Raw genomic sequence first — 23,591 nt, 5'->3', positions numbered from 1 at the left:
AGGTACATATACGTTGCATTTGAAAAATGGATACATTGTCGTTTGAGAGACACTGTTTATTAGGCTTTTTACTTAGAGTAACTTTAATAATTTATTCAAATTATCACGATAAAATTTTCAAAGTTCCATATTCGGATGTGGATTACAAAGTATTTACCGATGCTGCAAGATACATGGTAGAAGGAAAGTCTCCATTTGAGCGCGATACATACCGCTATTCACCATTGTTAGCCTTGCTTTTAATGCCAAATATTTTCTTACATCAAAATTTTGGGAAAATTTTATTTTCTTTCATCGATGTTTTGGTAGCAATTTTGATAAAAAGAATTTTAACATTGCAAAACTGCAGTCAACAATTAAAATGTGTCTGTGCCTTGATATGGTTATATAATCCTTTCACAATTATAATTTCAACAAGAGGAAATGCAGACACAATGGCGGTTCTATTGGTCATGCTGACTTTGGATTCATTTCTGCGAGATAAATTTATTCTTACGGGTTTATTGCACGCTATATCGATTCATTTTAGATTATATCCTATAGTGTTCAGTTTACCCATGTATTTTTCTCTTAACAAGAGAAATTGTTTCGTATCGATACCAAACAAAAGTCAGTTAAAATTGGTAGTTAGTTGCGTGTCTTTGGTAACATTATTAACCATTGTAAATTATTATTTCTATGGATACAAGTATCTTTACGAAAGTCTTATTTATCACGTGATACGTAAAGACACCAAACACAACTTTTCTGTTTATTTTTACATGCTATATTTATCTGCAAATCATCCACCTAGCATAATTCAAAAAATGTTTACATTCGTACCGCAGTTGATGTTATTGTTAATATTGTCGTACAAATACTCGAACAAATCCGATTTGCCATTTGCAATGTTTACACAAGCTATGGTAATGGTAACATACAATCCGGTATTAACGTCGCAATACTTTTTTTGGTTTTTATCTCTTTTGCCATTGTGTCTCCCACATTTTGGGTTAAGCGTTAAAAGATCGTTATATTTATGTTTTGCTTGGATTTTAAGTCAGAGTTTTTGGTTGCTGGTTGCTTATTTGTTAGAATTTCAGGGGTTGAATACTTTTACATTTATTTGGATGTTTAGTTTACTATTCTTCCTCGTCAATGTTAAAATTTTGAACGATATTATCGTATACTACAAACATTAGTTAAAACTTCGTTCGACACGCGCAACATTTACAATGTAGTGAATTTATATAGAATATTTTATTTTAAACACGAATTTATTATTATCAGCGTAGATCTGTGTGTATAATTAGTTATATTTTTTAAATAGGAAATATATAATTGATTCATTGTACTCATTAAAAGGAAAAGTCACCGAATAAAGCTTTATGAAAAGTATATAGACGTGCATTTACAATATACACAAAAGTGTGAAAATTTGAGAAACGAGGAAATATCCGGTCCTCCCCGTATTTTTACAAGTTACGAGTTTCATGGTAATGGTAGGAATATTAAATAAGCGGTAATGATTCTTAATTTTATTCTTGCAGGAATACAAAATACTTATTTACAGATGGTTTCGTAAAGTAATAGTGGTAGATTCTTAAAAGGAATGTAGATATAGTAATAATAATACAATAATAGTAAATCTTAATGTAGTAATCTAGATCAATTGTGAGCAAGAGCATCCTTTGGATCATCTTCAGAAATATTTCTCGTCGTTTACTTCTAAGCTGCTAATGTTGATGATATTAATTATTATTGGGACATTCCTCGTCAAATAATACGAGAATGCTTCTCACAATTTCTGACGACACCACTCGAACGTATAGTAACTTGTTTTAAAGAGTATAAAAAAATACCGCAATCGATATCTTCCGTCAAACGACTCGAATATCAGTCAGACTCAAAGAAACATGTTCCTCGGTGAATCATCCGTATGATACACGTATGTCGTATATGATCGGCATTGAAACACTCGAATTAAACCAACGACGTGACACAAAATGGCCCAATCGATTCACGAACAAATGAAAATCAACTCAAGTACAGTTCGTACAACTATAGGTCACCACGGCAGACGATGCAACATATAAAAATAGCATTATTTTCTTTCATTGCTTTTGTTACAGTTTATTGAACTGTGTGCTATGTGAAATAATCTATTTTATTTCCCTCGAGGTGAATAGAGACGGTCGATCTTTGTCCCGTAGCCGGCTCCTTCCGGTTAGGACGAAACTCATCGACGATAAGAAGTAACGGAAGAAGTGAACGTGTTCTGGGCCTTGCAGCGATTCGTGGTCGCGTGAGCGCACGCTGAACGAAGTTCTAAAATAGAGCTAAACTTTGTTCAGGGGCTGCAAGGTCCGGAAGAACTGCCTCGGATGAGTTTACACATTTACAAAAAAAAAGAAAAAAAAGAAAAGAAAAAATTAATCATCGCCACGCCAAGATCATCCGAGAATGATCGCGTTGCCCAAACAGAAAGTAGTTGCATCTCCGAGGGGAAACGAAAAATTAAGAGTACACCCTCTGAACGGGGTTCGCGTGAAAAATTCCTTTATTCGGAGTTATCCCCGGAGGATTGCTAGTGAAAAAGCGTGCGTTGTTGCTCTTGTTAATTTTTCGTACGGGGACAGCACGGATAAACGGCGTCCGCGAGAAGGGCGCGGCTGCTCGAGTGCATTTACGGGGTTGCGAAAGGGATAACACGATTTACTTACAGGGCTTTCAAACAACTTGCGCGATAGAGAAACGCGAAATGATTCGATGTATTATCGCACGCGCGAAAATTACAAAAAACGATGCAACGTCCCGCCGCGTTCGAATCGCTTGTTCTGTTCTTGTCTCCTGCGAGTCGAAAGGTTCTCTTTTTTCGATATTATCGTCGCGTTGCTCTTCTTTTTTTTTTTTTTGGTTCTCGTTTTTCGATAAGTCCTTTGCTAAAATATATGAACGAGACACGTCGATTCGACGCAAACTCCCCTCACGGGGGGCGTATCAAGCATTCGACTTTGTGCAGGAATCGGGAGGAAACGAAGGGGATGTATCCGCGCGAGGGTGGAGAGTGTACGTTGAATGTTTGCTCGAACGAGTGTGCGCTACATCTTAGAAATGAGAAAAATGTTTCGATGAACGCGGGGTTTTGCAAATTCTTCGATGCGAACACGACGGTTGTACGGTGACGCAACGTATCGTCGCAAAGTTTCACGGTTCACGGCGAAGACGTTCGTATCTCGTGAACGAAGGTTTACTCGCGTTCATTGGAACATTGTTCTCACTTACGAAACGTGGAGATCGTCTATTGATTCGCGCGCATGAATGTGGGGTGAGAACGTGAGACCACGGGGGCTATTATATGGCAAAGATTTAATAAAATATGATAACAGCGGTGATACACATTACACTGTACGAAGAAATATAAAATAAACGGCACTGGCTGCTTAATAATTAGCACGTAAACCAATTAACTATAAATAATAATAATGATAATCGTTGATATCATAATGATGCTTGATGGATGAGTAAACGAAATGTACACCTTAAGTATAAAAGATTGCGCCGATCGTTCGCGATGATTACACAACAGAAACTTATCTAAAAGAAAAACGTATGTCGTATAGATATATGTTTATAATAATAATAATAATAATAATAATAATAATAATAATAATGATAATAATAATAAAAATAATAATAGATTAAAAAGAAAAAGATGAAAAGATAATTAAAGCACTCGGTGTAACGCACGGATAAATGCATCGACTTACACGACATAAACTCAATTAATATACACAACATTAAAATAAACATCTCTTTGGTCTCGTCGTTTCGTTTCTCTTTTTTTTTTCCTGTTCGTTCCCGTTGCAAGAAAGACGGAAAAGGAACGCGTCTCGTCTCGTAAAATTTAGTTCTTCGGGCGCGTAGAGAAAAAATCGAATACGAAATAAAAAAAAGAAAAATGGAAACGCAACGAAATTCGATGAGGTGAGGGAGGGTGGGAGGGAGCGGAGGGAGGCCAGAGGTCGAGCAAAAGCGCAAAAAAAATGAGAAAGCGGACTTTATCGGGCGAACACGGTACGCGAAACGTTGATAAGGGCACGCGTTGACATCTATCGACTGTCGCGACGCGGGAAACGTTGAGAAAATTGAAAACGACGCGTCGCGATGTTTCTCGTGTTTCGTCTTAATGTTTTTGTACTTTGGTTCTCGCGGTATTAAAATGAAGAAAGTTCGGGGCCATTCGTGGTATTTTTCTTTCTTATCGTGATTCGTCGCAGCGTCGTCGATTACGTTGCATCTTCTAAAGAGGACAGCACAGGAGACGCGGTGTTGGTTCGAAACGTGATAAAAAAAAAGAAAAAGAAAAGAAAACGCTTCGTTTCTTCGCTCGTTTGGTTGTTCTCGACGAGTCGGATAGCCCCGAGCTTGTTCAATTTTATCACCGACGAGCGTCCGGCGACAGAAAATTTATTCTCTTATGCTTACGGTAATATTTATTCGGCGCGCGCGTTGCAACGTGTTCGAAACCCCCGAGCGGTTCGGGAGCGTCGTAAGGGAATGAAAAAACGCGATAAGACGATAAAAGGGAATTGTTGGCACACTATCGATATCGAAGGGTGGATTTTGCGTTGCTTTCGATTCACAAAGAAATCTCTCTCTCTCTCTCTTTCTCTCTCACACACACACACACGTACACAGCCGCGCGTACACACATTCTCTCTCTCTCTTTCTCTCTGTCTTTTTCTCTAAATTTGATTCGCTAACGGAAGATCTTGTGCGAATGAGATGCGTGGTCTTTTCCGCGGGCGTCGCTACCGCGTTTAACCGATCTTTAACGCTACAGGTACATGCGAGGAATTCGGGATTGAAGTTGCAACTGAATCGATACGGAGACGAGCGACCGAGCCTCCGCGATTATTTCAGACAGATATCTATGAATTCTCTTCGATGTATAAAAATGATCAGCGAACGTTCGTCGATCTTCGTTGGACGATAATCGTCCAGCGCAGTGGTTTCCCAAAGTGTTGTTCCGTGCATCGTGAACAAGTGGTCCGTGATGAAATCGTAATCGATAATTGGAAAAGTAATTACGGGTACGTTCGCTTTCGTATCGTGATTTTTAACGTTATTTCTTTTCTCTTCGGTTATCGATATACGAATATAGACCGATAATTGAATAGAACGAATAAGCGTTTTGCGAGAAAAAAAAAAAAAGAAAAAGAAAGAAAAGAATTTGGGAAATGCCGATCCACGATATCAAGCGGACGAGGAAACAATACACCGGACGATAAAGTCACCTAAATAAAGAATCGAATAATCTTCGTTCCGTGTTCAAAGAGTCGTGCTATTCGTTATTCGGAATTTTTATTCGGATAGAAAGTTCTTTCTACGATCAACGACGGATAGAAAAAGAGTATCGCTCGTGACAAATTGACACGTTCCGCGTCTGAATGGGAAGAGGGGTTTCGGGTTGCCGCGGCGATCGCTATTGTTTCCTTTGTGCATCGAAGTTCTTCCGCGCCCGAATATCAAGACCAATTTACGAATAATTCGGAATGTGAGACCGGAACGGGCACGAAAGAATATATATTTCCCCTCCCCACGGCCGAATCGTCGAATCCCGTATCGCGTTTCAACAACTCTGTCGGGCAGCTACGATAGAAAATGTTATCGATCGTTAACGGAAAAAATCCCCCGAAAAACCGGCGACTCGTCTTCCTTCCCCTTTGCCTTTCGTACGTAGATCTCGAAAGTGTCTAGCTAAACGATTCGTAGGCTATGTTACAAAGTAATGTACACTAAAAAGGATGATTCGCTGTTCATAGTCAAATCTCTAGAGTGAAATATTTACACGTGTTTCCGTCTTTCCTCGTTTGCCACGCGAACTCTATAAAATCCGTGTGCTTCTTTCGTTACGTCGAATTCGCTGGCGAGATCAACGAGCCGAGTATCGGCTGCAAGGCGAGTGCGCGCGCGACCGTTAGTCCCGTTACGATCGACCGGTTTGTTAAATTTTAATCGAAACAGTCTTCCGACCGGCAACACTCGATCGAGGAGGAAACGTTTACGGAGTGTGCGGGTTCACGGTAATGCTTCGTTCAACGATCAAGTTCCCGTCGTGGATACGCGATCGAGAAAATCGTCTCAACCGTTGGTTATCTTTATTCGACTTGAACCACGAGTCGGAACTCGCAGCGTACCACCTGAGCCTGTTACCGCGAGTTAGACACGAGTCAGAGTCGAGCGTAATCCGATCCTCGCGCCGCGTACTGTTTCTTTCGCGTTTACTTTCGTCGTGTTTGTTCTCCCTCCTCGCCTCGAGAGAATTTCTCGAATAAAATCGTTACTTACTCCGCGATAATTTCAACACCGAACACGGACGTACTCAAATTGAAACGAGCATTAAGAGAATTTAACCGCGGAAACGAACTTCCTGTTATCGACGCTGTTGCTCTATTTTGCTCTATTTTGCACCGTCGCTAATCATTTCTATTCGAGAGACTTCGCGTTCGAACCGAGAACGAATTCTCGATCGCGCGTCGACCAAAGATATCCAACGGTTTCGATTTTCGAATTTTAAACGAAGCATTACCGTACTTGGGTCAAAACTAGATAGAGTCTCGCGAGGTTCCCCGATTCGATGCGCCGGACTCTCCCTGGATGCATTTCATTCGGTCGAGTTGCTCCTCGACACTTGTGTAATTAACCCGCGCATTGTCGCGGGCTCTCGAAACGAATTTCGATCCAGTCTGGAAAAATTTCGCCGGGTTTGTTCTCGTCGATTGGTCGGTGAACGTCACGGGGCACCTTGTCGCGCCTCGTGCGTAAATTGAAGTTTTCTTGTGCGCGGTTTGATCGCGTAGCAACGTTTCTGCGCGTCGATAGAGCTCGGGCCACGAGCGCCGCGTGAAAATCAAACGCGTACGGTAACCGAGAGTACCCTATCAAAGGGAAAAAAAAAGAAAAAAAAAGAAATGGAAAAAAAAACACAACACACCGAACACGGAGAAAAAAATGATAACGAAGGTGTTCCTATTCGCCGAGGATATCACGAACGTCTCTAATTATTATCACGGACGTTCCGGGCGGTTCGCTTGTTTCTCTATTCTCTCGCAGAGCGTATACTTGTTCCTTTTCGGAGCGAGTCACGCGAGTCTCGTGCACCCGATCTCTCGCGTACGCAAATTCGTAGCGTAATCGCGATTCGAGGTTCGCTATTGTACAATTCCAACGGGCAGTCGATTTTCACGCGGTTTACAGTCTTTTCATTTCCACGAAGTTGGAGCAGTCTACCGTACTTAAGATGGATCGATGTTCCGATTTTGCGAAAAAGAGATTCCCGACGGTGGGCGAGAAATGCGTCTGTGTCTATGTATGTATGTATGTATGTATGTATGTATGTATGTATGTATGTATGTATGTATGCGCGTGTGTGCGTGCGTGTGTCTTCGTTAATTGTTCCCAAGAGAATCGGATGAACTCACGGCGCGATTATTCAAATTATTGGTCGAGATTACTACACACGGTGTACGTCGTTTCGAGAGTTTGTGTGTAAAAAAAAAAAAACGTAACAGCGTTACCGGGATGGCTAAATCATCGTGTTTGCCCTTCGTTTTTCTTTTTTCCTTTCTTTTTTGTTTTCGTACGAACAAAACGGGTCCCGCTGGTGAAGGTCGCGGTATCGATAGAAAAGACGTCGTTTCGTCGAAATTTTCGATCGCCAAACGGACGATCGTTCCGCAACGGATCGTTGCTCGCGATCGTCACGGAACGATCGTCCGATTTCTCCCGCCCTCGCGATACTCGCGCAACAATGATCGCAACTCCTCGGATCCTCCCTGCTGATTCGTACCCGATACGATACGCCGATATTTTCGAAGAATTCGCAACGATTTCGCTCGTATTCCATTTCGCAGGCAGTTACACGCCGTACGCGTTCATGAGAAAAAAGCTTAACATCGAGAAAAATATGGGGGTATATATTATATATATATCTCCTACATGTCGCTCAGTCGAGTTCGAAATAGTTTTATACTCAGTATCGATGCGACCTGTTTAACGCAGTTTCACGATTAGCGCGCGAAACATCGTTCGACTCCTAAAAAGTCACTTTCCGTTTCACAAATTGGGTGGACGAAGAGGTGGGGAACAGGGAGTAGGTACGGGGTAGGAGAGATTGGCGACTCGATCGTTTTTAATACGCACACGCGCGTGTTGTCGGATTCGCATGGCGCGATTTACTTGCCGATACTCCTCGGCGATCGAATAGTTTCGTTACTGTTTCACAGTTTCTTACTCTTCTCTGTTTACTTTTTTTTCTTTTTGCGGTTTTCGTTGCCTCTATTCTTTCGTACAGATTTCGCGATCGGACCCCCGATCGTCGAAACGTTATTTACACGGGCGAACAATAGTATGGCACGTTTATCGAATCGAAATTGTAAATTTCTGCCCCCCTCGTTTCTCTGCACTTTGTCTCCTCGTAACCGGGGAGGGGGTTGTATACGCCGATTAAATCACGGGAACGTGGCCGAACGCGTTCGCGCGAAGGGATGAAAAACGACCGAGTCGATAAACTTTGCGAAATAGTTAGTAATAGGCCATAATCCCTAGTCGTAAAGTATGAAATGTATCAACAAATTTGAAAAATCTTCCCTCGCTCACCCGATTAGGCAATATTTTCTCGCTCGTATTTTCTTTCTTTTTTTTCATTTTTCTCTCTCGTTTCGCGCACAGTCAGAGAACGCCTTGTCCGTTCTTCTTCGCTCAGAGGACTCTCTCTCGTTTTAGATTGCCTAAGAATTTTCGCGTTTTACGACACAGCGCGACAGAGCCGCGTACCGCGTCGCCTCGTCGAGCCGCGCGGCGAACATACATGTAGAGTATCGTACAATAATTATGTATCTCCGTGCGCGCGAGTCGCGCGGATAAACTTTGAATGAAAACAACGATCTCGGGAATTGCACGAAAGGAAATGATTGCACTATAGAAAAATAAACTATTCGAAGATATACATTTATATCTCCTTCCCGGCGAGCTTCCACCGGACAAGGCGAGGAGAAGCGTTCGCACGTGGGAAGCGGCTCGCGCGACGCTCGTACGCGCTCGACGAGGTTACACACGCCCGCCGCGGCTCGCGTTCCTTTCCTTGACTAAAGGCGAAGAAATCGATATAATTTAATTAATAATTGACAGATAACCAATTAATACGTATAGGATGGCACCGCGGCAAGAAGGCGTAAATTCCTAAGATTCAAACGACATAAACTTTTCTAATTTTAACATCGCCACGGACCATCCGGTACATTGATTGTAATTACTTCCCGCAGAATACTTCGTTAACCTACTATCTTTATAATAGAAATCATGTGTCTGTATGTAGAAGATCTCTTTCTCTGTTCGGCATGTCACCGCGCCGTCCGTGAACGTTCGCGTGCGCCAAAAAATCGTTTCTCCTCGACTAAAACTCCAGGTGAACAAGAGTTTCCTCGCGGTATGTGTACGTGTGCGTGTGTAATGGGCGCGCGCGTGTCTATGCATGTTTTTCGTGTATTTTTTTTCGTTTTTCTTTTTCTCAAATCTGTACACGTTCGGAATTCCACCAAGCAATTACACATTTACATGTTACGAGTGTGTGTGTGTGTGTGTGTGTTTTTCGTGTGTTTCCGTGTGCGTGTGCGATGCGCGTGCTCGAGTAACGCGAAATCGAACTTTGGCGCGCGTGCACGCGCATCGTGGGATTTCGTTTGCGCGCTCGTGAATTGAAAATCTGGAAAATTTTTTTTCTCACTCTCTCGCTTTCGAATAGTTAACATCAGCATGAACAATCGTACAGAGTGATTGATGTACAATAAGAGCGGACTTCCGACGGACAGTTCTCGAGTTCGGAGACGGGTGGTCGCCTGCGTCGACGAGGCTGGTCGACGCGTCGCGACGCTGGGAACGCGTCCGCTCGGACGAACGACGCGCAAAGTCGAAGATGCTTACGAGTACGATAATACTACAATGTGTAATCCTCGTTCGGAGCGGTTACGCGTTCACCGTCGACGCGACGACGTTGCGATCGCGAGCAAAGGAACTGATCGTTTATGGACAATCGGACCGCGAGCGGGCGCGGCGTTGGATCGCGGAATGTGAGAACGAGTCCTCAATAGGAAGGAAGTATCGTTACGAATACTGATTTATCTTTTTTTTTCTTTCTTTTTTCCGATCCCCGACGACGGTCGGCCGCCGCACCTCGCGATATGGGGGAACTGTCCGCCACGGAGCTCCTCGCGGTAAAGTCGGATATGCACAATAGTGTTTTTTTTTTTTCTCTCTTCACAGTTACAAAACTAACTAAATCTTACGAGATACGGTGAGCAATAATTCCAGTTATGTACAGAAATTATGTTACAGACGTCACAATATAAAGATATCATCTGACAATACAAACGTAGATTCGTTCACCTAGCTCCGAACGTCGAACGCGACGCACACGCTCGTCGTCGTGTTCATTCGATGCGTTTTGTTTGTTTGTTTGTTTGTTTTTTTTCCTTTTTTTTTTCGTCACCACTGACAACGTTCGTTCGAGCTTCCCTCGTTAATTTCACCACGCTGTTTCGCCGATCACCGACGCGCCACGCGATTACGGGCCAGTCCGTGCTGTGCAGCCTTCTCTTTCGGAATCGTTTTTAATAATTGATAGGCTACCCTGTTTCGTTATCGTAATCAATGGTATCTCGTCTCTTCGTTCGTCGACACTTTGTTTTCGTATCTCTCTTCGTCGCGTTGTTTATTCATTTATTTAGTTTCTTTTTTTTTGTTTTGCATTTTTCGTTATCTCTTTAGACTCGAGGCCGTTCCGTGGATCACCGTCGAGTGGAGTCCCCGGCCGTGAGCCACGGAGACGTTGCGAAACGAACGGAAAAACGAACCGATGTACAAATACACTTCCGAGGAAAACCAGAATAACTTAATCAACGAGCGTACTCGAGCGGACACTTCCCGGACTATCCTTTTCTTTAGTCCAAAGAGAGTCGCGCTCGCTCGGTTCTTTTTCCACCGTGAAACGAGTGCGCGCGCGACGACATTTCGTCCAAAACGCCGCTTCCCTCCCTTCGATAGTTCGTCTTCTCTCTCTCTCTCTCTCTCTCTCTCTCTCTCTCTCTCTCTCTCTCTCTCTCTCTTTCTCTCTCCCTATCTCTCTTTTTTTTTCATTTATTTATTAATATCGTTACGTATTTATTTACAGGAAGCCGTTCCACTCGCGAACGAGCTTATTTTCAATAGAGTTTTGCTCTCGTAGCGCCGCCAAACTATAGGCCCTATGTTCATATTGACAACAGGTGTATAATATGCGTACACAGGCGCGCGCTCGCGTATTCGTACGCGCGTGTGTACGCATATGTATACCTAAATCATTTTAGCTATCTATTTTACAAAGGTCGGCCTCGCGCATCGCGCGCGTCGATCGCGATCGCGAACCGTGGATTCGGCTTGCGATCGAATTCTCAGGCCGGAAGTGGACCGGGACGATCGCGAACCGGGTCTCGTCGGGCGAGCCCCGCGATCGTCCGAGGCGTCCATTGTTCTCGTTCGGTGCGCTTACGTTGCGTGTACCGCGCGAGATCTATTAACTTTTTTTTCTTTTTTTTTCCCTACAAATAAAAAAAGGCAGCGCGACACAGTGACGTCGTAGTAGCAGCCGAGACGTTGCCCGAGCGTCCGCACGTGACGCGACCAGGGCAAGGATTCGTCGTTGCCCCGAACCACCGGGCATCCGTCTGCATATCACATATTCAAAAAAAGCGAGACACCCGAGACTTGTCTTTTATCTTCTTTTTTTCCGCTTGTTTCTTCCTACCGTCGCTGCACACGATCGCCTCCTCGAGCGTTTCGTTTCGCGCGCGCTTCGTCCCGTAAGTAGACTGCTACTGCGACCACGGCGATCCGCGACGAGAATTCGATTTCCCGCGTGTGTATGTACGTGTGTGCGTGGTATGTACGTGTACGTGTACGTGTACGCGAGTGTGTGTATCTCTTCGTTACTTCGAACGAACGATTTTAAATGCTTACCGAGATCTAAATTATGCGAATAAAAAGATTGTCGATACCGAGTGGTCTGTTCTCGTTCCGAAGAGTACCTTCGATCTACGAACCTAAAACCACCGTCCTTCGTTTATTATACCCTCCTCTGTACCCCGAAAAACACGAGACCTCCTCGAACGCACCACCGTCCCGCTTCTCGATCCGCGTCGATCGAACGTTGGTTCTTTTTCCACGTCGAATCGATTTATTCGTATCCCGTACCGGAGCCGTACACAGCGTATCGCTTCGACTTTCGCGACGATCCTCTCTCTCCCTCTCGAAGGTTTCACCGAGAGACAGAGAGAAAAAAAAGGAATACACACTGTGTCCTCGTGGCGACGGAGGAACCTCCTTGCTCCCCGTGTTTCAGTCTTCTTAAATGGAATACGACCACGTTGGCTCGCCCCTTGTATACTCTGCTGTCCGTTCCCGCTGCTGACCGTTTCTCCGAGTCGGCCGCAGAGTTTACGAGTCACCGTGAATTTACTGGTCGCGATCTTCGGCTACCATATCGGTCGGATCGCCAACAGGTGCGACGCGCGAGCGCGCAGTGGCGTTGCCTCTTCTGGTTTCTTTCGTTTTATATATATATTTTTTTTTGTTTCCTCTTTGCTCGGTCGACTCTCGGAGACATCGACCTTACGCGTCACGGGGGGGCTCCGTCGCGAAGCTGTCCGGTGAGTCTTTATCGAATAATCGGTGCATCGATTCCCGGTGTTTCGTAAGCGGGAACGTATCGCGAGCCGTGTCGACCGGTGTTCGATTGCTGATGACCACCACCGATCACGGTATGCAGAACACTGGCGTACGTTTTCCTCTTGGCCAACAGCTTCGTCGCTGCGTCGAAACCGGAATACTGGGCTAGTTCGCGAGGATCGTCGGTCGCGCGTATTTTTCGCTGCCTGGATACGACGCGCGGCGTTTGCCAGGTGTCCTCGCGCGCGTTGGGTTCACGGGTGGTCGCGAATCTCCAAAAACGGGGATCGGTGAACTCGTGCACGGATTGGCCGGCGTCGACCGAACGATTGCGTTGCTCGACGAGCTGTCGATGGTCCCTGCTGGCCCTTCGTAGCTGACGCAGCACCAGTTCGATGTACTTGAGGGTCTCGCCGTTCTCGGTGGTCCTTTGCGGTCGTCCCTTCGCTCGAAGCTTCTTGCCCTCGATCTCATCCGTGAGACGCGACTCGTCCAGCAAACGTTCGATCTCCGGTGACCGTGCGATCGCGGACGCTCGTCTGGCGGCGTCGCGACGCTCGGATACCGATCCGTGACGACTCCTGTAGCGACAGCTTCTTGCCAGCGGATCGACGATGAACGAGTCCCGCGATCTCGGCGCGGTCCCGTGGCGTGGCTCCTCGAGGGCTCGGCGGTGTCCGAAGGCGGTGCTAATTAGGCCCGAACGTCGATGGTTCTAGTTCGGATAGACCCCCTGGCCTCATACGTGCGTCGCTAACGTCCCAACCGCCGACGTGCGCTTCACCGTCGCGACGCCGCCGTTCGGCCCGCCGGTGATGTAATGCGCCGACAGCGGTGCCTGGAAATCACAGAGGTAACGTGCAATTAACGACCGTGAGCCGGCTGTATCAAACGAGCGTAACAGGCGAACCCGGGGAATCGTACGGGCTGCGCTAAAATCGATGGTCCGAGTGGCTTCGGATATACGCGCCCGGTAATTGTCTCGTCGATTGATCGAGTTTGTTAGCCAAGATTCGCGATGGGAATCGTTCGCGTCGCGTACGCTAAAAAAGTTCTCCACCGGTGTTTCGCGTATCCGAGAATCGATAATTCTCGTACGGTACGCGAGTTATTACCGTAGAGGGTACCCCTCGATGTAACAGAGTATTGGTAATACTTGTCGAGGGAAAGATACTTTCTTTTTTCAGGGCTGAAATTTCAGATTGAAATTTTCTACACCCATGTTCACCGACGATTGAACCATTTCGAACCGTACGTTGAAATCGTTATCGAACTCAAAAATTGTACGGCACGGTGTCGGTTATTCGAAACGCCAATTATCCGAACCGCCAATTATCCGAATTTCGGTTATCCGAACGACCGATTATCCGACACAATGTGTATTTAAACTGCGTAGCGGTGTTTACATTTTGGATATAAAAATTGTAATATCGAGGTTATTCGAGAATGGTTAAACACGGGTGAAGGTAATCCAGGATATTACGACGATATTATATTATCCGTTGTTTAAAAAAAATGAGGACGATCGATGTTCTATTACATTTCGCTTCCGTGTGTTGAATTAAACGTTTTCCGTCGATTCGACTCGGAACCGTTATTTTCTTTTCTCGTGTTACAGTTCGACTCGGTGCATCGAATTAAACGACACCGTTGATTTAACTGGAAACAATTATTTTCTTTTCTCGGTCCGCGAATCGTATCGAGAAACGTATCAACCGTGATTTACGATTTCGCGAAATTCCCGAAAGTACGGACCGTCGAGTTTAGCGGTACGCCTCTTGTCGCTACTCGTGTTTTTATTTTCTTTCGTTAAAGGGTCGTTCTACGATCGAAGGGTCGAACGAACGGAAGGACACGGAAATCCGAGGTAACGTCAACATTAAGATCCGTGTCCAATTTACGGGTACGAAAAAGAAACCGTCGAGAGGTGGAAATCGATGTTCAGGATGTACTTACTCCGTGGTTGATCGCGAGCGAGAGAACGCGTCGGTCGGTCAACGGAACGCACATTTAACGAGGTTACGTCAAAGAGACTCTCGTCGGCTATCAAACGCAACAGTACGCAATCGACCGTCGCGGACGTTCGCTCTCGCCCGCTTAGTATACTCGGCGACAGAGGTGTACGCGCCGAGCTCGGTTAACCTCAGCTTTCATCCTTCGCAGTCAGTCACGCGATATTATAACACTTTTACGAAGTTGCAAAAACACGTTCGTCCGTGTACGTCTAGCCGCGAAAGTGTCGGTCGGTTGATCGACAATTATCTCTATAGAATTATCGCGACTGCTAAGTAGAGCCTTGGATGGCCAATTTAGATTATATTATGTTTCGTCGGTGCTTCCGAGAACAGATTACTGAATTTACAGTCGTTATAAAAGCATTATCCTCTCGCATTATCCTCCCTTCGCCGGGCTTAAATATTCCGATCGAACGATAAAGCGGCATTAAACGAAATACTCGTGTCGTACGGGGCGATTTAACCGGCTCGATTAGATCAATTCCTGGCTACAACTATCTCTAACAGAGATTTATCAGAACTAGTTCAGGTGAGCGTAGGAATGTACGGCGAGATGTCGCAACTGCGTCTCGGAATTTGACACACATTCGCTGTCATTGTACTAACCTGCGGTCCAGCGCCGTTCAAGGTATTCAAGCTATTCATTCTCATTGCTTGCGTGTAGGGTGGTGGTGCTGGCGTTACTCCCGGCACCGCCGCGTGCGGCGCGTGTCTCAGCTGCTCCGCTGCTGACATTCTATTGTTCGGTGGGAAAAGAAACGGTATCAGAAAGAGATATACACACCGCCTCGCGGACACAGAGAGGGGCTCGCAAATCTGTTTGCACCGTAAACATTACGAGCCCGATCGCCGCGCCGGTCCGCGGATCGGGCGCAAATCGGGCGGCGGTCGCTCAGATTTGCTCGATTAATATTAAAACGTGGCCGGCGCCCGTTGCGAGAGACCGACGTTATAAATATTCAAGACACACGATTCATAATTTACGCGGAATATGATTAATCCGTAGTAACGATTGCACGAGGGTGCGGCAAATACGTTGATCGATACGTCGTAAATATTGGAAACGTTAAGAGGGCTGTTGTTTCGTCGCGGTGACACGGAATTCGCGTTTCGACGGCTATAGGTGCCGGCTGGAAAGACGTCATCCGGCAGGAATTGTAAATCGTATCGGGGGTTTTCGATCGACCTTCGAAGGACCGCGTCCGAGCAAAAATTGCTCGATGTTGTTCGTATTCCCCTTAGACACGGTTCCGCGTTAACGGAGTTGACGTCTGTCCAGTTCCTTGCGGTGTTACGGGGAGCAGACAAGATGTCACCCGAATGGAATTACGGATCCTACTGGTTCGAAGGTTCTGGTCGGTTTTCCGCGACCGAGTAAAAAATTGCTTCGAGTTGTTCCGAGTCCCGTTGCGCCTGATACTACTGTGCGTGCATTGTTCGATGGCACGCGAGACGGGGCAGGGGCAAGAGGAGTCTCGTTTGCCGCGCCTATTCCCACTCTGGACTCGTTTACTTTCTACTGGTTTCGATCGGACGCGCGTTCCTCGGTATCGCGTTCTTTCGCCATCGAGCGACACACGCATTGTAGACTCCCCCTCGTGATCCAGGTGACGTTCTTCCAGCTCCCCGTAATATATACAGTGCCGGTTTCCGCGACACGTTGGTCGATTCGAGGAACGGATATCTATAGCGTCTCCGTCTATAACTCGATCGTCTTTGTCGCAGTCCGCGTTCCTCTGTTCGGATTACCGGCGTCGAAACACAATTACAGTTGGTCAAAGGTTCGTCTATTATACCGTGTCGAACTAGATTGCGGACTCGATGACACACAGACGCGAGGCGACCCTCCTCCGTCGACACTCTCGACGACGGAGACGGTGGAAGTTTACCTGAGGTAGGGGTTTCCGTAGGTCGCGGAGAAACGCGGATCGATCGCGGGGGTCGTTTGCGGGGTCGAGGTGCCCAAATTCGCGGAACTCAGACCGATCTTCTTCGAGGCGAGTATCCCACCCGAGGGTATCCTGCTTAAGGATTCTCGGGACGCGCCCACTCCTTGCGTCGTGGGCGGCATGTAGTCGCGGGTGTAGTCGACGTACGGCACGTAACCGTTATTGTTACTGCCGTCCTGTAACAGAGAACGGGAAAGGAAAATGTTAGCTACAAATGTCTCGGTAACCTCGCGGCCGACTCGCTTTTTACCGAACAGTTACGAGAACGAACGGAACCGCGAGAATCTAACGCACGCTTCCTGTTCCCGTTTCGTTAAGATTCTTCGTTCGTTTCGTTCCCTTTTCCTTTTTTCTCGCGCGCGCGATACCTCCCTGTTCCCTCGCCGGTAGCTACGGACGAAACACGAGAACCGAAATATGTCAACCGCACGGAAGAGAAATTAATCCTGCCCGGGCACGACATCGGTGCCCTGCGCCGGCATTAGTGCACGGTTGGCATCGGTGTACCACAGTGATCCGTGAATCTCCCTGTACGGTCCAAAATCGTTAGTCATCGAGGTTGAAATGCTGGCGGATCCGTTACAGTTGCGTGAAATAAAACCGAAAGCACGGTAATCCACGATCGTAATGTGGACTCGCTGCGTTTACAATTGCAACGACGACGCGTTTCGAACTGCACCGCGATCGAACGGTCCTATCGATGGTTTCGGCGGAACGAGTTGCCCGAAACGCAGGAAATTTTCGAGTATCGGAAATAATGGACGAGCCGCGATTCTCCGTTGCTCGATGATCGGGAACTGTACGTCACCGATGGTTCTCGTTAGCGAGGAACGTTCGCATAATTCGATCGCGGTTTCGTAGGTACTCACGTTGTTTTTCGGCGGGAACGAAGGTTCCGTGTAGTCGGCGCTGTAACGATAACCCAGAGGATTCGGTACAGGTCCAGCCAACGCCAACGCGTTCACGCCTCTCGTGCTCCCTTCGCCCTCGCTGTCAAGTGCTGTCACGCTTTCTGCGTTGCTGACACTCGATCCCGCTCGTATATCGGCTTTGACATCGGAGAGGTTGCTGCTTCTGTCACTCTCCCGATATCGATCCGCGTTCGAATCTGTTTCTTCTGTCGGACGACGAAGAGGGAAGGATAGAAGAAAAAAAAAAATAGCAATCGAGTCGTCGGGACGGAATTTCCTCGTGCCGGATTTTGACTCGCGACCGACGGAATACAATGTTTGAACGAACGGCTAGGACAGAGTCGACGCTCCGATAAAGAACAAAAAAAATGTAAGCGAAACGCGTTGTACGAGTGCGCGACCGGTTTCCATTTTTCTAAATTCAAAGAGCGTAATCGGGACACGTTCGTCCTTTTGTGTCCTCCTTGCGCGCGCAAATACGTCGAACAAAAGGTTCGGTAAACGTTAACGCGTTGTGTACGGGTTGCGAGATATCTCGTATACGGTGTACCGAACGTCGAGCTCGGGTTACGAGATATCTCCTTTTTACGCTTTGTTGTATGCGCGCATCGACGCGACGGCTCGGCGAATTAAAAATAATTCGATTTGTTCGTTACGTTGCCAAGGTAACGGAGGCTTGCGGCAACCCGTGACAAAAGAATCGGGAAATAAATCCGCTTCGAATCGTCGAAAGAGGGGAAGGGATCGTTCGGTTTCGGTTTCGGTTCCCCGTGTAACGCGACTGGATAAATTCCGACGACCCTCGTACAGCGCGATTATTTTCGTCGCGTTCTCGTACAATACGGAACGAATCGACGGATACACGCTCTTTAAAACGGAAGAGACTCGTTCTCCAAATAAAACGTTTCGCAAGTTCCACGTATGACGTCTGTTACTACGAATGGCTACCAGTCTGGCCGTAATCATCCAGATACGACGCTTCGGCGACACAATCGAGCGTTGTGTGCGTTGCGTCGACTCCACCCAGCCGGTCGAGGATTAAGCGCGAATGCATCGGGCTCGTTCGTATTCAATAATCTATCCTTCCGTCCGTGGAACGTTTTTCCGCGTCGTTAGCGATAGATGTCTAACGATAACGGTGTCGTTCCTCCACTACTCAACGGAGAACGTTGCACGGCGAAAGAGAAAGAGAGAGAGATAGAGAGAAATTACGAAACGACGACGAGTCACGTGGACAAAAACAATGGAAAACGCGGCGCGACTAATGGCGTTATAATTCATTCGAACATGATATTCCACTCACGCATATCAGTCTCCTGGGTCTGGGCTGTCCTCGGTCGTGGCTGTTTGATGCGGTCTCGGCACTGCAGAATGAGTATAATGATCACCCCGATCAGGATCACACAGACGACCAATCCGCCGATGATGAGAATCACTTGCCAATCGACTGGAATCAACGCTAAACGTCACGGCTGGTTAAAATCTCGGGTATTTAGCTCAACGCGTGAGGCGCCGTTCTTTTTTCGTCGGACAATTTCTTTTTACAATTTTTTTTTTTATTCTCGAAAAAGAAACAAAAAAAAAAAAAAGAAAACACGCGACCATCACCGCGGGCGCAAAATAACATTTCGAATCGCCGCGTGTGCGACCGACTGCTTAACGAGGCTGGTTAAATTTTACAAGGTGTACGCAAAATGCGCGCGGACCGCGGCCCGCGTCGCTTAATTGAATCCCGGTGAATTTACGACGTAACGCGCGCATCGGTCCGTAAAACTGTACACAACCGGTACTTTGTATTATTTGCAACAACGAACGGGTCAATCGGTACGCGACCGATACGCCGAACGTAGAATTTGGAAAAAAAAATCGTAGCGTTCGCGGAATATCGCGTTGAGCGATCCAAGATTGGTGTTCTTCGCAGGGACAGGTGTATTCGAGTCGAAGTCAATGTTCGGTCGACTCGAACGATTCCTTCGGACTTTGGGAGAAACACACGTGGTGTGTACGCTGCCGCTGATGATCGACTCGAAATATCGAGAATCTGAATCGAAAAGAGAATTCGAATCGCATCGCGACGATACTCGTCGCCTCCGCGGATTTCGAGAATTAATATTCCCGAGATGGTTTCGGTTGCGCGGACCGCTGTACATTGCACGGAAAAAGGTCAAAATCGAACGACGGTTATTTTGTTTTCACCCGTTTCTTCGGTAAATACGCGTATCCACGCAGGCTTTTATATCGTAATATTCGGTCGCGTTTCGACGATACAAAGTTCGACGCGAGCGTGTTGGTTCGTCGGGCCGCGAAAACGAAATGTCCCGATCGAGCGCATCGGGTACCCGAAACGCGGTTTTTTCCCCCTTTTTCCTTCTTTTTTTTTTTTTTTTGTTTTCGAAAACTGCGAAATCAGCAACGGGTGCGAAGGCTTTGCGCGCGCGGTACCGGGATTTCGTCATTGTGTTTTCATTTCCCTTCGGTCAAAAAAAAAACGAAAAAAAAAACAAAAAAGAAAACACAACGCGAACCAGGCTAGGTATATTGGAAACGCGCGATTCGAATTCCAGCGCGGAGCGGTGCGATTTTTCGGTAACCACGACGTTTGTTCTCGTTGAAGGATTCCTTCGTTCCGTGCGAACAGCTTCGAGCATTTTTGGGGAGGTTTGGGGGAGATTGGGCGGGGCTGGGCGGTGGAAAACGCTGCCAATTTCGAGCGTGCCGCGCGCGATTACGAGGCGCGCTGAAAATCGCGGAATCGCGGCGGAGAGGAAAAATACACAGAGAGAAAGAGAGGTGGAGCGAGAGGGAGATGGTCGGGGTGGAGAGAGATGGAAAGAAAAAGGTCGGTCATAATGGATATGAACTTACTGTGTGCCGTCAGCTTGATTATGACGGAATCCGTGCCGAAGCTATTCGTGACCGTGCAGTTGTAATCCCCGAAGTACGCGGATATGGGATCGAGCAGCGTGACAGTGCTGACGACCCTCTCGCCGGTGTATTCCTCCTGCACGTAGAAACGCGTATTGTTCGACGAGAAATTGAGCTCGCGACCGGCGAAGCTCCATACCACCGAGTCCGCTTTTGGCACAGATATCGCGGTACACTTCACCTGCGAAATCGAGGAAGGAAACGGTCGAATGAGAGAAACAGAACAAAAAAATGGCCCGTCGAATCTTTTGCCCCCTGTGCCGACAACACACGGCGACTACCTTCCCTCCCGTTCAGCTTCCGACACGGTGGGCGAAAAAAGAAGAAGAAAGATACGAACGCGCGAGAAAAAAAGAGAGAAACAGAGGGTGGAATCCATCGGAAAATATCCCGCGCTTTTCACAGGGGTTACAGAGAGCGACGGGGGTTTCGAAATCATTCGTTACGCGAACCGTGGATTTCGAGACGACGTCTCGCGGATCGTTTCCGCGTATTTTCCATAAACGGGAATCCCCGTGGGTGAAGTTATGGGAGCATAAATCGGGACCGTGCTATTTTCGTCGGATTTTATGGGACCTCGAAAAACGAACTCGCGATCGACGGACTCGTCTCGTAAGCCCTCGGTTGGCGCGGGGATATCGTCGCGAAATCCGTCGCAAAATCCGTCGCGCGTCACCGGCCGGTTAAAGGGTTTAAAAAGATCGAAAACGGCGCGATTACGGATGGGGGAGGGAGATAGGGTCGAAATCGTTTGGAAGGAAGTATAAACGCGAAAAGTGTACCTTGACGACTCCCTCGTCGGGCACGTACTGAACCCTCTGCGACACGATGCTAGGCGAGGCGCGGATGTAGATGTTCGCGTAGCCCGTCAATTCCGGGAAACCGGGCACGCGAGCCTTGCAGAAGTAACGTCCGGCGGTCTCGTGATTCACCACCACGCTTATGTTCGGCGTAGTGGCGACCTGTCGCTCCGAGTCCTCGTGGTACCAGCGTATTTCCGGGCTCGGGTTCCCGTCCACGTCGCACTGCAAGATCTCCGTCGCCCCGTATTGCGTCTCCACGGAGACTGGCGGGTGCCGAAACTGCGGCCCGTCTGCGGAATTCAATTTTCCCTCACCGATAATCCCGCGAGATTGATACGATGCTTTCGAAGAGAGTAAGAGAAACAGAGAGAGAGAGAGAGAGAGAGAGAGAGAGAGCGTGTGTGTGTGTGTATTTGTGTGGACCACGTTCGCGTCGGCTCGAAATCGTTCCCGCAGCCAGGCCCCCAATTTTCTACGACGTTTACGCGAGCTGCGATGAGAGAGGGGGCCGAAGACTCGCGTTCCTCTATTGCCCGAAAACGACGACCATAAATCGACCGTGAGCTCACGGAGAACGCGGCGTTCCCCGAAAATACGCCGACGAACCCTCTCTCGCCCCTAAGAGGCTCCAATTCATCCTTCCCCCACGCTTTCGACAACCGCGATCCCGAATTTCGCTGATGCTCGTCGCGGCGCGAAACTCGCGAAGAGCCCGGAGATTCTTTTCTCTTCTCTCTATCTCTGTTCGCCGATCGCTAAGTAGCGCGACGCGAAACGATATCGGAGCGTAACCGTTGGCCGAACGAACCGAATATATAGAAGAAAGGGACGACTCAGCGTATAATAACGCGCAGATTCGGTGAAACTCGGGGAAACTCCGTTCGTCTCGTTCCGCGGAAAATTCGTGACACGTAATTTCGGTCCGCGAGCCCCCGCGGCGCGTCGCGGCGCTACCGTCCGAGGAATTATTTCTGACTCGAGTTCAAGGTGGTCCGTCCGTCCGTGTGTCCGATGGTTTACGCGGCGAACGGAATCGGTTCTCTTACTTTTTTCGGATTCTTTGCCACGGTAGTTTTAAAGTCTTGAAAACGTAATTGCGGAGCGTTACGGTGACATTCGGAAAATTGGCAAAGTTATAGGACTTTGAACCGAACTTCCCGCGTATTCTAAAACTGGAAAACTTTCGAGCGGTTTCGAGAGACGCAACGTCCTTTCCCTGGCTCGAAATATTTCCCACGGTGTAGAGAAATTCGCTCCCGATGGATTTCAAAATTAACCGCGCGGACCGTCCGTATCGATATCGATTCGATGTTCGGGAAAATGTTTTTTTTTTTTTCTACTTTCCAATGCGAATGGAAAGGGTCGCGAGATTTTCCGGGAAAATCGAATTCGTTCTCGAACGCGTGGTCGTTGCTTTTCTAGAATCTTTTCTCCGTATTATTCCGTTTCGCGCGGTCCTTAATATCGATTTCGACACGAACGAGTTTCTCGCGAAGAACGAATATCGTTCTCCCCGCGAGGAAATCCTGAAAGTCGGTCGACTTTCGAAAGGATCGGATAAACCTCTCGACTTTTCGTCTCGATGTTCCTACGGTTGGCGCACTCACACATGATATCCAGTGTCTCGGTTTCCTCGCTCTTGCCGACGTCGTTGTGGACCTCGCACTTTACGATCGCGTCGTGAAGATCGCGGGTCGCGTTGTGGATGATCATCTCCGTGGTGTAGTCTCCGATGACCTTCTTCTCGTTGATGAACCACCTGAGGCGAGAGGACAGACGAACGTGTAATTGCACGATAATCTACGGCGACTCTCTTTCGAGGCCACCGACTCGGGGCTGAAAAAAGCTCGGGGATAATTATGGATTTTTAAAAATTCTCCGCTCGTGGTACTCCTCCACCCCTGTTGCTCGTCGGTTCCATTTTTATTCGCGCGTTCGTGTATTCCGTTCGACGAGCATTTTTCTATCGACGCCCGTCGGTCCGCAGAGGGGACGAAAACGAGGAAACGATAACCCTTAGCGAATTAGTTCCGGGAATCGCGTCCCTCGTCGAGCGATCTTTACTAGAGATCGTAGTTTATGTCCGTACTCGGAACGCGAGCCGCCGACGCGGAGTCGCGAGATTTATCTCGCTCGCCGGTACAATCGATGAAAAGAGCGGCGAGGATCGTTTCGGATGGCAATAAAGGAGAGAGGCGCCTCTTTTCAACGGTCGAATCGCACTCACATACGTTACCAGCGGCA

At 47.5% G+C, this 23,591-nt stretch overlaps 2 protein-coding genes across 4 annotated transcripts in view; one reads left to right on the top strand and one right to left on the bottom strand.

Annotated features, from left to right (window-relative positions):
* The first annotated feature begins 26 nt into the window (after nt 1-26).
* LOC143151738 (GPI alpha-1,4-mannosyltransferase I, catalytic subunit-like) lies at nt 27-1,377 on the top strand. Its single transcript, XM_076321160.1, has one exon. It carries the CDS (start codon nt 27-29, stop codon nt 1,179-1,181), a length of 1,155 nt encoding a protein of 384 aa, XP_076177275.1. The 3' UTR covers nt 1,182-1,377.
* Nucleotides 1,378-13,318: 11,941 nt separating this feature from the next.
* LOC143151736 (irregular chiasm C-roughest protein) overlaps nt 13,319-23,591 on the bottom strand; it is a 185,800-nt gene continuing 175,527 nt past the window's right edge. The window contains exons 6-13 of one of the 3 annotated variants that reach the window (XM_076321155.1): nt 22,955-23,106; nt 21,327-21,637; nt 20,485-20,725; nt 18,923-19,078; nt 17,578-17,825; nt 16,649-16,884; nt 15,366-15,495; nt 13,319-13,582 (exon numbers count right to left, since the gene is read on the bottom strand). In XM_076321155.1, the coding sequence (XP_076177270.1) occupies nt 13,484-13,582; nt 15,366-15,495; nt 16,649-16,884; nt 17,578-17,825; nt 18,923-19,078; nt 20,485-20,725; nt 21,327-21,637; nt 22,955-23,106 (1,573 nt within the window). In that variant the 3' untranslated portion in view covers nt 13,319-13,483. The remainder of the gene's footprint in view (nt 13,583-15,365; nt 15,496-16,648; nt 16,885-17,577; nt 17,826-18,922; nt 19,079-20,484; nt 20,726-21,326; nt 21,638-22,954; nt 23,107-23,591) is intronic. The other 2 variants (XM_076321157.1, XM_076321158.1) reach the window with 2 other exon arrangements.

This window comes from Ptiloglossa arizonensis, chromosome 9, assembly GCF_051014685.1.
Source record: "Ptiloglossa arizonensis isolate GNS036 chromosome 9, iyPtiAriz1_principal, whole genome shotgun sequence".
In the NCBI taxonomy this organism is placed as follows: Eukaryota; Metazoa; Arthropoda; class Insecta; order Hymenoptera; family Colletidae; genus Ptiloglossa; species Ptiloglossa arizonensis.
Note: the sequence above shows the minus strand (reverse complement) of the source record. Positions and strands in the feature narration are given on the sequence as shown.